This window comes from Phyllopteryx taeniolatus, chromosome 21 (genome assembly GCF_024500385.1).
Source record: "Phyllopteryx taeniolatus isolate TA_2022b chromosome 21, UOR_Ptae_1.2, whole genome shotgun sequence".
Taxonomy (NCBI): domain Eukaryota; kingdom Metazoa; phylum Chordata; class Actinopteri; order Syngnathiformes; family Syngnathidae; genus Phyllopteryx; species Phyllopteryx taeniolatus.
This window is the reverse complement of record NC_084522.1, coordinates 12,892,913-12,904,064: the sequence shown is the minus strand read 5'-3', so window position 1 is coordinate 12,904,064 and position 11,152 is coordinate 12,892,913. Positions and strand designations below refer to the sequence as shown.

Sequence of the window (11,152 nt, the reverse complement as noted above, 5' to 3'; positions counted from 1 at the left end):
TACGAAAATCTTAAAAATACGACTTTAGTGTCAAAACGACTAAAAGCTTAATGAAACGTTTATTATGTGTTATAGAAAATAATATGAAACTTTCATACACAAAACAGGTACGATTTAGTGAACTTTGCTTTTTCTCTTTTTTTTCTTAAAGACCGTCGCCAATTCAACGTCATATATACGCGACTGTGTTTTTGTTGAGCGTTCGCTTTCATTTTAGTAAGTGGACGCTTTAGATGGTTGCTGAAGAATCTTATATACTTAATGAAAAGAACGCAAAAGGATAATAAATCAGTTGAATTATTGACTTCCGAAATATGTTTAGCTAAACACATTCATACTTTTGTGTAGTACGTTTGTACTTTTGTCCAGTTCATAATATTGAGCTAATGTCGCCTTGGTTGTTGCATTGTTGTCGATTACCGCTCATTTGATAATAATGATAATAAGAACTTTACGTTTCTTCTGTGTAGTGAAGCCCCTTCCATCATGGTGGTCTTTCCAGCTTCGCTAACGGAGGAAGAAGAGGCTTTGCAGAAGAAGTATGCAAAGCTCAAGAAAAAGGTAGATGGATTTTTTTGTAATCCCTTCTCTTTGGCTTGTATAGTTAACGTGATGTTATGTTTAATATTTCTAAGCTATTTGCCTTCTACTTCGACTGTGAAAAGCCACTTTATAAATTTTTCACTGTGCTTCAGAAAAAGGCACTGCTTGCGCTTAAGAAGCAGAACACAACCAACCAGACCAACCCAAGTGGATTAAAACGCAGTAAGTGCATTTTATTAAGTGACACTGTGCCACCTCTAGTAAGTACAAAATGAGTCTCAAACTTCTTCTCTTTGTTGTTATTTACACATGACTCGATCACAGCACTGTCAGACCAACCTGTTGTTGACACGGCGACTGCAACTGAACAAGCCAAGATGTTGATCAAGTCAGGGGCGATCAGCGCCATCAAATCGGAGAACAAGAACTCGGGTTTTAAACGTTCGCGTATGCTGGAGATTAAACTCAAGGTGAAATATTGTCCTCCTGTTTGCATTTTTGTGTCTCTTTGATTTGCTGTGTTAATGATCTTTGTTTTCTTCACATTATAGGACCCTGAAAAAGGCCCAGTTCCAGCTTTCTTGCCTTTTCAAAGGAACGTTTCTACAGATGAAGAGCAACCTGAGGTAATGAGAAATGTATTAAGTAATACATTATTGCAATGGAAATATCCATCCAACCATCCATCCATTTTCTGAGCCGCTTATCCTCACTAGGCTGCTGGAGTTTTTCCTCTCAACTTGCTTCAGTTTGTCTTGAAGAAGATATTTATAAGTCGATGCTGCACATGCTGCACCTGTTACATACACATACAAATGAGTGTCGAATCAGAGGCAAAATATTTGTGTATGTGTGGCAGGTGTCCTTGCATTTTTTTTTTTTTTTTTTTATTATATTTTTTTTTAGGTTGTATTGATTCAAGCTATGTTATACTTGTGAGCTTAAGTGGATAACCCTTTTTGAAAACAGACATTTTTGACTGACTCTTTTTGGTGTAGATTATGTTCATTTACTGTCGTGCTTACATTTTTTGTGTTACTTCTAGTCTGGAAGGAGATCCCACAGGAAGTCGCTATATGAGAGGTAGGTAATATTCCCTCTTCTTCGAGAAAAAGGGAAACACTGTTCTGTCATTATTTGTTGGTGTAAAATATTTCCCGTGTTTTCCCGCAGCTTCGTAAGCTCAAGTGACAGATACCGCGATGAGGACGACGGGGGCGGAATGTCCTCCAGTCGAGAGATGGACAGAGACCGGGACCGAGACCGGGACCGAGACCGGGACCGAGAGCGGGACAGAGAGCGAGATCGGGAGAGGGACCGTGACAGGGATCGTGATCGTGACAGAGAGCGAGAACGGGACCGGGAGCGTGAGCGCGATAGAGATCGAGAACGGGAGAGAGACAGAGACCGGGACAGGGATCAAGAGCGTGACAGGGTGAGGGAGCGGGATAAAGAAAAGGACAGGGAGAGAGACCGGAGCAGAGACCGGAGCAGTGAGATGGAACGGGACCGTGAGACAGACAGAGAGCGCGATGGGACATTCAGACGTGAGTAACCAATCTCTGTTGATTGCTCTGTCCTGTTGAAAAGGAGCAAAATGACTCCTGCTTCATCGCTAGATTTGCAAATCTGTCAGTTTCTTTTTTTTTTTTTTTTTCAGGGTCTGATTCATATCCCGAGCGCAGAGTGAGAAAAGGGAATACGGTGTATGTTTATGGCTCGGGGCTGTCTGAGGACGGCATGCGCTCGGCTTTCTCTCAACATGGCAACATTATTGACCTCTCCATGGATAACCCACGCAAGTAGGGAACAATACATGCATACTTCATCATCTAATGCCTTCTTTACATGTAAAATTTCTATGAGTGCCTCTTATTTACTGTTTCTATTTTGATTTGTAGTTGTGCATTCATTACATTTGAGAAGATGGAGTCTGCAGACCAGGCAGTAGCAGAGGTTGGTAGATGATGACATCCTCCCGAATACACAAAATATTCTGTAAAGCAATACAAGCATCTATTGTTTTGCCTTATTCTGTCTAATCTGTTACATACCTCCAGCTGAATGGGAGCACAGTGGGAGACGTTCACATAAAAGTCAGCATCGCCAGGAAGCAACCCATGTTGGATGCTGCCACCGGCAAATCTGTGTGGGCTTCTCTGGGTAAACACTCGCTCGGTCAACTTCTTATTTTCAACCACTATGCGTCTACATCATAACCTGGATCTCATTTACAGCTGTGCACAACAGCACCAAAGGCTCTTACAGGGACAAGAGGAACCAGGTTGTGTATAGTGAAGATTTCCTGGAGTGAAACAGTAGCCATTATTATTGTTATTTCTTAGATTTATATCTTTGGTTTCAACTTTTTTTTTCTTTATGATCTGTGAGCCATCAATGGCTGACTGAGTACATTACTTTTCATCACACTATTGATTGTAGTTTTTCACAACTTAAGCAAGAATTTGTGATTATGGGTGGTTTAATTTCATGCTTGATTTAATTCTAACTTTGCAAAAGTGAGGTAAAAAAGGTGAATTTTGTGTGAAATTCCTTGTTCCTGTTCAAAATTGTAAAATGACCAGAGCACAATGAAAATGTAAGGGTTTGCATTACAGCGCCTCATCTTGCTGGTGCTCTAATAAATTTGTTCAGCACTGTATGGTTCAGCGAATGCACCCATGAATGCTTATAACAGTTTTTACAGCAACATATACATTATAGTGAGCAGTTTGTTTTTGCATGTTTCTGCAAACATTTTAGCTTATTCTAATTGAAGATAATTTACTGTCAGAATGAATAGAATTAAATGGGGTGTAACTGAGGCGAAAAACAAGTCAGCTGCAATAAAACTAAAACTGGATTAGGCAATGTAGTTGAGTAGTAATAGTCATTATGCGGAACTGTTAAATTACTTGCTTGGAAATCAAATCAATACAGGGCACTGTACATGGAGAGAAGGGGTGACGATTCTAAGGATCTATGACTGACAGGGATTCTAGCATGTAGTATTTTCAATTTGCCATTGGACTGTTTCTTAGTGTGGTGTGCAGCAAAAATATACAACAGTGTAAATTAAATTTGGCTGGAAATGACACAAGCAAGTGACAAAAAACGTTGCGATTTAAAATAGAAGCCATTTCAGTATTTATTTATTTTTTTTTTTAACATTTTGAAAAGATAAATTATTTTGGAGAGGATCCTGTTAAATTATATGATCATCCATAAACAACTATACATTTACGAAACTTGATTTGGAAAAACAGTATTTGAACTTTTGGACATGGACTGTTTGGGCAAAATGTTTTTGAAGTAGTGATAATAAAATAAATCTCTTTACACATGATGAAGTCTTTTGAGACTTCCCTGTGTCATTTCCGACTAAAAGATAACTATTCACCAAATAATTTTACTTTTAGCCAAAATTTGGAGAGGATGTGATAAATTTTGGGAGTAACTGTGCTCTACCACAGCATAAAGTTATTAATGAATAACTCCGTACTTACAGTGTTACTGCTAGCTGCGAATTGCATGTGCACTATTCGTGTTTTAATCTTGCAACTGACATTTTCGCTTAAACCTTCTAAAAACGTACGTGTGATGTAAATTAACAAGAAAACAGACTTAAAACATTTATTTCTTTGAACAACAGTAATTACCAGAGGTCCATGTCATTGATGCTTTAAAGGAATCATAGGTTTAACAAACCTTATATTTAACAACAATGTGTGAAGACTTTTAGGTTTGCATGCCCCCAAAGATTCCTCTGAATGTCATTTACATGGAATAAAATATTTACACTCATTAAAACCAGCATATTTTTAACAGCAAAAATGTTTTAAAAAATTTAGATTTTTCCCACCAAACATATCTTGACACTACACATACAAAATAATAAAATTAAAGTTAAATAAAGTTCAATAAGACCAACATTACACAGAGATTTAAAAGGCCTCACTGCTAAACTACGTTTCCATGATGAAACTAGTTTAGCCTTAAATTCTTTGGTTTTTAAGACGCTTGCTCAGTAACTGGACATTCTTGTGCTTCTTCTCGTATTCTCCCGAGCGATCTCTCGCGCTCCTCCTGCTCGTGGATGGAATTCTGCACTGTCGTTTTGCCGTGCTGCTCCTTCAGGTGGCGCCGTAAGGCAGGCTTGTGGGCGAAGCGGGCATGACAGTACGCGCAGCGGTGGGGGCGCTCGCCGCTGTGGAGGTTCATGTGATCGATGAGCGTGGACCTCTGGGTAAACCCCTTGGAGCACAGGGGGCACTGGTGGGGTTTGCCGTTGCCTCGGTGCAAGGCCATGTGTCGGTTCAGGTTGTACGAGTGATGGAACTGCTTGTCACAGAACGGGCAAGCGTACACCTGGTGAGCGGAGCAGTAGTGCATCGCGAGGGCGTGAGTCGAGGGGCACGTCACGCCGCAGTGCTCGCAAATGACAGGGCCGGTTACGCTGGAAGTGGAACCCACCACGGCAACAGATTCGTCGCCTCCCTCGCTCGTAGCGGCATTCAACCCACAACCCCCCTCACCGGCATTGCCCGAGTCATCCACTGCAAAATGTGTCAAACTATTGGCGGCCAGTGGCAAGGACTTGTCCCCCTGAGCGTCATCTAAACTTATGTCCAATCTAGGGAGGTCGACTGAGAAAAAACTTCCTGTCTTGAGCCCTTCGCTGAAGTCCATCCCAAAGCCGCTCGCTGTCCCTGCGAGATACCACAAATCTTGGGAGGCTGATCGAGGAGATTTTTTCTCCTGAGATGACACCCAGCGTCTCCTCTTTAAACCCCTCCCCATTGCTCTCCCTCGACCTCGACCAGGTTCAGATAACCTGTGTCTGAAAGCGCGCAGTCCTTCCCTTGGGAAGCCGTCCGTGCCAGGACCTTCAGCTGTTGGATTCAAGTCATAGTCGCAGCTATTTCCTCCCACAATCCCCTCTGTTGCAGGGGAACAGGCATCCATAGGCTCCTCAGTGGGAGCTCCGCCCTCTTCCTCCTTGATACTGTTCTGCTCTTCGTCGGAGATGTAAACTTGGAACACGTCACGGTGGGTGTCTCCTCCCTGGTCCGATGCATTATCCTGTGCCAAAAATTACAGATGTGAACATAGCTTTCAACACATCAATATTGAAATTTTTAAAGCAATGATGACCTTTGCCAATTTCATTTTTTCAACTCCTTATTCATTGATTCACATTCAGCAATTTGATTATATGACTACTGACTTTCCTGAGGTAAGGATCAGAACAATTCTCTAGTCCAGTCGTTCCCAAAGTGGGGGGTGGGTGCAGAGCAATTGCAGTGGGTGCGTGGGGCGTGGGAGAAATAAATGAAAATATTGCATTAATAGCAATGTTGAGTATATAAAAAAAAAAAAAGAAACCTGTTACACAGGTGTTTGAAAACAGTTACACTTGAATAAAACCTGCCGTTTATCGCAGGTCGCTTTTATTTTTTTCAAAAAACATTGAGGTTTGTATTAATTACAACGTGTGAAATAAATTGCAATGGACTCTGAAAAGAAAATGTGCATGTATGTCCTGTTTTGACATGCAGTCTGACACACTTGTGTTACCCCACTCAGTCGGTCTCACTGCTTCAACTACTTGACTTTTACTACTCATGCAATGAAAATAACTTTCCATGCATTTCTCTCTCTGATTGAAGCAGCAATTCCTAAATTTAAATAAACATTTTGAGAATTCTGCCCCGACTGGTTAGAGCGTCTGCCTCACAGTTCTGAGGTCCGGGGTTCAATCCCCGACCCCGCCTGTGTGGAGTTTGCTTGTTCTCCCCGTGCCTGCGTGGGTTTTCTCCCGGTACTCCAGTTTCCTGCTATATCCCAAAAACATGCACGGTAGGTTCATTGAAGACTCTAAATTCCCCGTAGGTGTGAATGTGAGTGCGAATGGTTGTTTGTTTATATGTGTCCTGCGATTGGCTGGCAACAAGTTCAGGGTGTACCCCGCCTCCTGCTCGATGATAGCTGGGATTGGCTCCAGCACTCCCGCGACCCTTGTGAGGATAAGCGGCTCAGAAAATGGATGGATGATGGAGAATTCTGCATGTCTGTCCATCATGGGAGACAAACCCTTTCAAAAACCCACCCAGGCACGGGGAGAACATACAAAGTCCACACCTGCTTGCCCGGATTTTATCCTGTGTCCTCAAAACTGTAAGGCAGATGTGCTAACCAGTCGGCCACCATGCCGCATTTCCGATATCATTGGCCATTTTAATTGATGTTATATGTTTTGCTATTTTTACTTTATTTCTTTTTACTATGTTTGTATGGTGACATTGAGTGGCTTGAAAGGTGCCTATGAATAAATTATCATTATTTATTTTTTATCATTGTTATGCTTGATTAATTTCTTCTCAAGACAAGCTCAGCTCAAATTTGGGTTCAAAATGGGGAATTCTGTCTGAAATTCCTCATTCAAAATACAGTACACATGATATGGTACCAAAAAGATGGAGCGAAATGGACTGTTGAGTGGTCAATGTTTCGATTCTTGTAATATTTCACATACAAAGAAGGAAGAGCACAATATGCTGAAGATCCTTTCTCTTATTTGTTACACTTGGTAAAACTGTCATGCTGCTATGATGCCATGCTACTTGTGTAGATGATGTGGCAATCACCCAAAACACTACACACCACATGGTAGAAGTGGAAGTCAGATCAGCGTTTAGCATTCCAAACCGTGGAAAGTTGTGAACTGTACTGCTTGGTGAAACATCCAGTGGGAACTTACACACACCACAAAGCCAACTTAGACACTTGGATAGGCAGTAAGAGAAAATGGGCACACACCTTCACACAAGTTTTTTCCACCAATGGAGTACAATCATTGTCCGGGCTGCTGTCCTGTGTACTGTTCTCTTCCACCAAGTGCACTTCAGGACTGTGCACGGGAGGTCGGCTGCCGGGGGGTGATGCGATGGAATGAATGCTGCCACTGACAATCACGGGCTGAGGGAGTCTCTCTTCTGTAGTTATCTGCAATGTGGGAAAGCAAAAGTGTGAGGCCAACACCAATTACAAACTGGCATAAAAAAAAGGAAAGAGTTCCCACAAACTTTCAAATACATAATCATCATTGGCCACAAGTGTCGCAAAAATCCCATGTGTACGAGTTCCATATGCAAGACCTGCACCGTGACTCTAATTCAGTTTTTCCCCCCCTCTGATATATTGATTCTATTTATTTCAGAAGGCTTTCACCTTTGACCGATTTTAAAAAAATCAATAGGGCTTCTTGCTTTACAATAGATGAGATCGCTAATCAGCTAGGTTGTTCATCTTCTGTTGGACATCTTTCAGAATCAATATGGCACTTGCCTGCATATGAAGAAATAATCTCATAAAGCATGACGGTCACACACAAAAAAATCCCTGTGTGAAACTATAAAAATGAGAGTACAATTGTTTCACGTATAGTTTGATTAACTGGCTATTAGGTAACTGTTACAACAGTAACACTAACATTCTTAACTGTCCGACGTGTAGTAATGCTGTACAGTATAGTAAAACTACTTATCCATTTTCTATAGCATTTATTCTCAAAGGGGGGTTGGTTATTAGACAGATGAACATTCACACTCCTGTTCAAAACTAAGGGTAATTTAGAGTCTTCAATTAGGCTAACAAGCATATTTTTGGAATGTGGGAAGAGGCAAGAGCACCTGGAGAAAGCTCACGCAAGCGCATGTAGACTGAGTGTAAGGGTGACGTGCTAACTACTACTTCACCATGCTGCCCTTAATCAAACTAAAAAAGGAAAATAAAGTACTTGCCCTTGACAGACACAGAGTATCACTTTTGCCACAATCCTACTGCTATACTTGAGTTTTTGTGCAACATTTAGCACTTTGTTTTTCCTGAAAATCTTGTTTTGAAATTGTGGGACTTTTAGGGCAACCCACTGTAACTGGTTTAGCTTGTGATGAAATAAAACAAAGGCAGTGTATCCTGTGTTTTTTAAGAGAAACACCTTTGGGTGACTAACATTCAGTGGATTGGGGTTTTTCAGCTGCATGTACTTCTTCAGAGCATCCCTGCAGCGCTCTACAATATTCTCCATCTGTAGGTAACTTGCGGCAGTCAAGTAGTTGACTATCTCCTCGGGTTTGAATTGTAGAACACCGGTGTAGCAGGACTGCAGCAGATCACACATGACTGAGGAGCTGTGCAGCATTGACACCTAGACATTTGTGGGAAAGGGAGAGTATTGTTCATCACAGGACAATGGACACAAAGGCACTTTCATTCTTGCCAATCTTCACCTACCTGAAGCTTAGAGGAGGGGCTGAGGAGGAACTGGTCTCTCAAGAAGGGTGAGCAAGCAGCCAGCACTACCTTGTGTCCGCTGAATGTTTGGTTGTTGCTGATCAAAATGGTGACGTCACAAAAGTGCTGGTGAGACCTCAGAGAATTCATGTGTTTGAGGGTCATGTCCCCGTGGCCGGGCAAGCGGAAACACAGCATCTCCATCGTTTCTGAGGAGATGACGCATTTAAACTCAATTTAGCAACATGACAAGTGACTGCCATCTTTGTGGAATGTTCTAAAAAACATGTAATGAGCACTTCAAACAATTCTAAAATTCTCTATACCAAATAAATTTACGAAAAAAAACAACTGATTAAAAGGAGATGACCTATACTGTCCTCTAAAATCCATCCATCCATCTATTCATTTTCCATACCGCTTATCCTCACTGGGGTCGCGGGCGCACTGGAGGCTATCCCAGCTATCTTCAGGTGAAAGGCGTGGTACACCATGAACTGGTCGCCAGTCAGTTGCAGGGCACACAGAAACAGACAACCATTTGCACTCAAATTCACACCTACGGACAATTTAGAGTTGTCAATTAACCTACCATGCATGTTTTTGGGATGTGGGAGGAAACCGGACTACCCGGAGAAAACCCACGCAGGAGAACATGCAAACTCCACACAGGCGAGGCTGGATTTGATCCTGGGATGTGCTAACCACTCGGTCCCCGTGCCACCCTCTAAAGTCCTCCATAACAAATACATTTACGAAAAAAAACAACTGATTTCAGTGGATGACCTATACTGTCTTCTAAAATCTTCCGTAACAAATTAATTCATGACAAAAACAACTGACGACCTATACTGTCCACACCGCTCTTCTCACGAATAGTCCCATTTGCACTACTTAAGTCACGTTTTTAGTGCAAGTTTCGCCCTTTGAAACGTCATGGTTATTCTGAGGCGTCGAAATGGAGAACTCCTTGGAATTTCGGCCCGATCTACGAGCTTATTGATGGATATTTTGTACCTGAAACTTGTCACCCAATCAGCGAATGGGTCCCAGAATGACAGATGAAAAGAAAGGGTCAAGGAGATACTGTATGTTGAGGAATAATAAAGTTATACTGTTTTACTCTAATGTGAAGGTGTTTTTTGACCAGATTTACTATAGGTGATATCACACAAAAGCATTCCCCCAAAAAGCCATTTTTTTCCGACACGAAAAACTCATTTTCTCCGGAACCCATCATGATTTAAAAAATTCTTGGTGTGTTGAAAGTGACCATTTTTACCAGACTCATATAAAGCGCTTTTGTCTAAATTGTTCAAATTTGTCATTAGGTCAACATGGTCTGGTGGTTTTCCACATGCTGTACACTACATATATTGTAACAAACATATTTTCTAAATTATGTATTCACATTTCATCATGTGTTGTTATCAGTTTATTAATTGTTAATAGAACAAATACGTGGTTAATTCCAAAATCATGATCTATCGTTCAAATCGACATTTTTAAAGGAACCATCCAAGGGTTCTGGTGATGCATTAATTCAACATTAAGAAAAGTAATCAAAATGTAACAAATATAATTAGTTATATTACTTTGAGACAGCAGTTGCAATAATTACACTACTGTTACATTTTTAACAGGGTAACTTGTAATTGTAACTAAGTCATCTTCCCAACACTGGTGGTAGCTATTGTAACACATACCCAGATACAAGAATACTGCAGCTCTACAATGATGACTTAAACAATAATTACCTTTACAGCAACAACAACAACAAAACATTTAGTCATATATAAAATATTTGAGATGAAAGGTCACCTAAATCGGGTGACTCCAAAACCTCGAATCATTATGACAAATGATAAAAGGGAATGATAAATGACGTTATGATTACTACTTTCCTTCACAGCTTATCCAATGGGACAAATAGCAGCTAGCGTTAGCAAACAGGTTAGCTTGCTGACATCTGACCACCACGCACAAACAAAACATTCTCACTTATCGTGTTACAGTATTTAACTTTGAAGGCACTTACCTCCCCCTTTTATCCCGTCAAGTGGCTGTTTTAACCCCACAGGCGCTAATTTGTGTTGGTTTCAGTCTCGTTCGTTCCTTTCGCTGCTTGCTGCTGCCAGACTGACTGTGTTTACTTTACGACCTCGTTGGATGAAGCGCATCCCGTGACAATAGCAGTAAACCACTGTTGTTGGACTGCTCGACTGACTTCGAGTCGGTTATATCGTTCGCCTTGCGCTATGGTTATCTTTAAAGCATGAGGGTGAATACTGATTTCCGATCAGCGGATTTAAAT

General features: G+C 41.2%; 2 protein-coding genes across 6 annotated transcripts; one reads left to right on the top strand and one right to left on the bottom strand.

Annotated features, from left to right (window-relative positions):
- The first annotated feature begins 162 nt into the window (after positions 1 to 162).
- On the top strand, positions 163 to 3,205 carry nelfe (negative elongation factor complex member E). Of its 2 annotated transcripts, XM_061759187.1 has the most exons (11): positions 163 to 216; positions 471 to 561; positions 696 to 765; positions 868 to 1,013; positions 1,095 to 1,169; positions 1,589 to 1,626; positions 1,717 to 2,090; positions 2,204 to 2,345; positions 2,445 to 2,499; positions 2,604 to 2,706; positions 2,781 to 3,205. In XM_061759187.1, the coding sequence occupies exons 2-11, from the start codon at positions 487 to 489 to the stop codon at positions 2,855 to 2,857; spliced, it is 1,155 nt and encodes a 384-aa protein (XP_061615171.1). In that variant the 5' UTR covers positions 163 to 216; positions 471 to 486; the 3' UTR covers positions 2,858 to 3,205. The 2 variants fall into 2 exon arrangements, with proteins under 2 accessions (XP_061615171.1, XP_061615172.1); XM_061759188.1 differs by lacking the exon at positions 163 to 216 and having other exon boundaries at positions 223 to 561.
- A 957-nt stretch (positions 3,206 to 4,162) lies between these two features.
- Positions 4,163 to 11,130, bottom strand: LOC133470626 (zinc finger and BTB domain-containing protein 12-like). Of its 4 annotated transcripts, none has more exons than XM_061759183.1 (6): positions 10,877 to 11,130; positions 9,257 to 9,335; positions 8,839 to 9,047; positions 8,543 to 8,752; positions 7,363 to 7,548; positions 4,163 to 5,625 (listed from the first exon to the last, which is right to left on the bottom strand). In XM_061759183.1, the coding sequence occupies exons 2-6, from the start codon at positions 9,330 to 9,332 to the stop codon at positions 4,555 to 4,557; spliced, it is 1,752 nt and encodes a 583-aa protein (XP_061615167.1). In that variant the 5' UTR covers positions 9,333 to 9,335; positions 10,877 to 11,130; the 3' UTR covers positions 4,163 to 4,554. The 4 variants fall into 4 exon arrangements, with proteins under 4 accessions (XP_061615167.1, XP_061615165.1, XP_061615168.1 ...); XM_061759181.1 differs by lacking the exon at positions 10,877 to 11,130 and adding an exon at positions 9,431 to 10,824; XM_061759184.1 differs by lacking the exon at positions 10,877 to 11,130 and adding an exon at positions 9,431 to 10,823 and having other exon boundaries at positions 8,558 to 8,752.
- Positions 11,131 to 11,152: the final 22 nt, after the last annotated feature.

Bases quoted from the DNA above. Each gene is read 5' to 3' on its own strand.
- nelfe (XM_061759187.1), top strand. From the start codon at position 487: ATGGTGGTCTTTCCAGCTTCGCTAACGGAGGAAGAAGAGGCTTTGCAG. The intron at 1,014-1,094 runs GTGAAATATTGT...TTCACATTATAG, and splicing joins TGCTGGAGATTAAACTCAAG to GACCCTGAAAAAGGCCCAGT. The intron at 2,091-2,203 runs GTGAGTAACCAA...TTTTTTTTTCAG, and splicing joins GCGCGATGGGACATTCAGAC to GGTCTGATTCATATCCCGAG.
- LOC133470626 (XM_061759181.1), bottom strand. The intron at 8,753-8,838 runs GTAGGTGAAGAT...ACAAATGTCTAG, and splicing joins GCCCCTCCTCTAAGCTTCAG to GTGTCAATGCTGCACAGCTC. The intron at 5,626-7,362 runs GTGTGTGCCCAT...TTTTTGGCACAG, and splicing joins TGGAAAAAACTTGTGTGAAG to GATAATGCATCGGACCAGGG.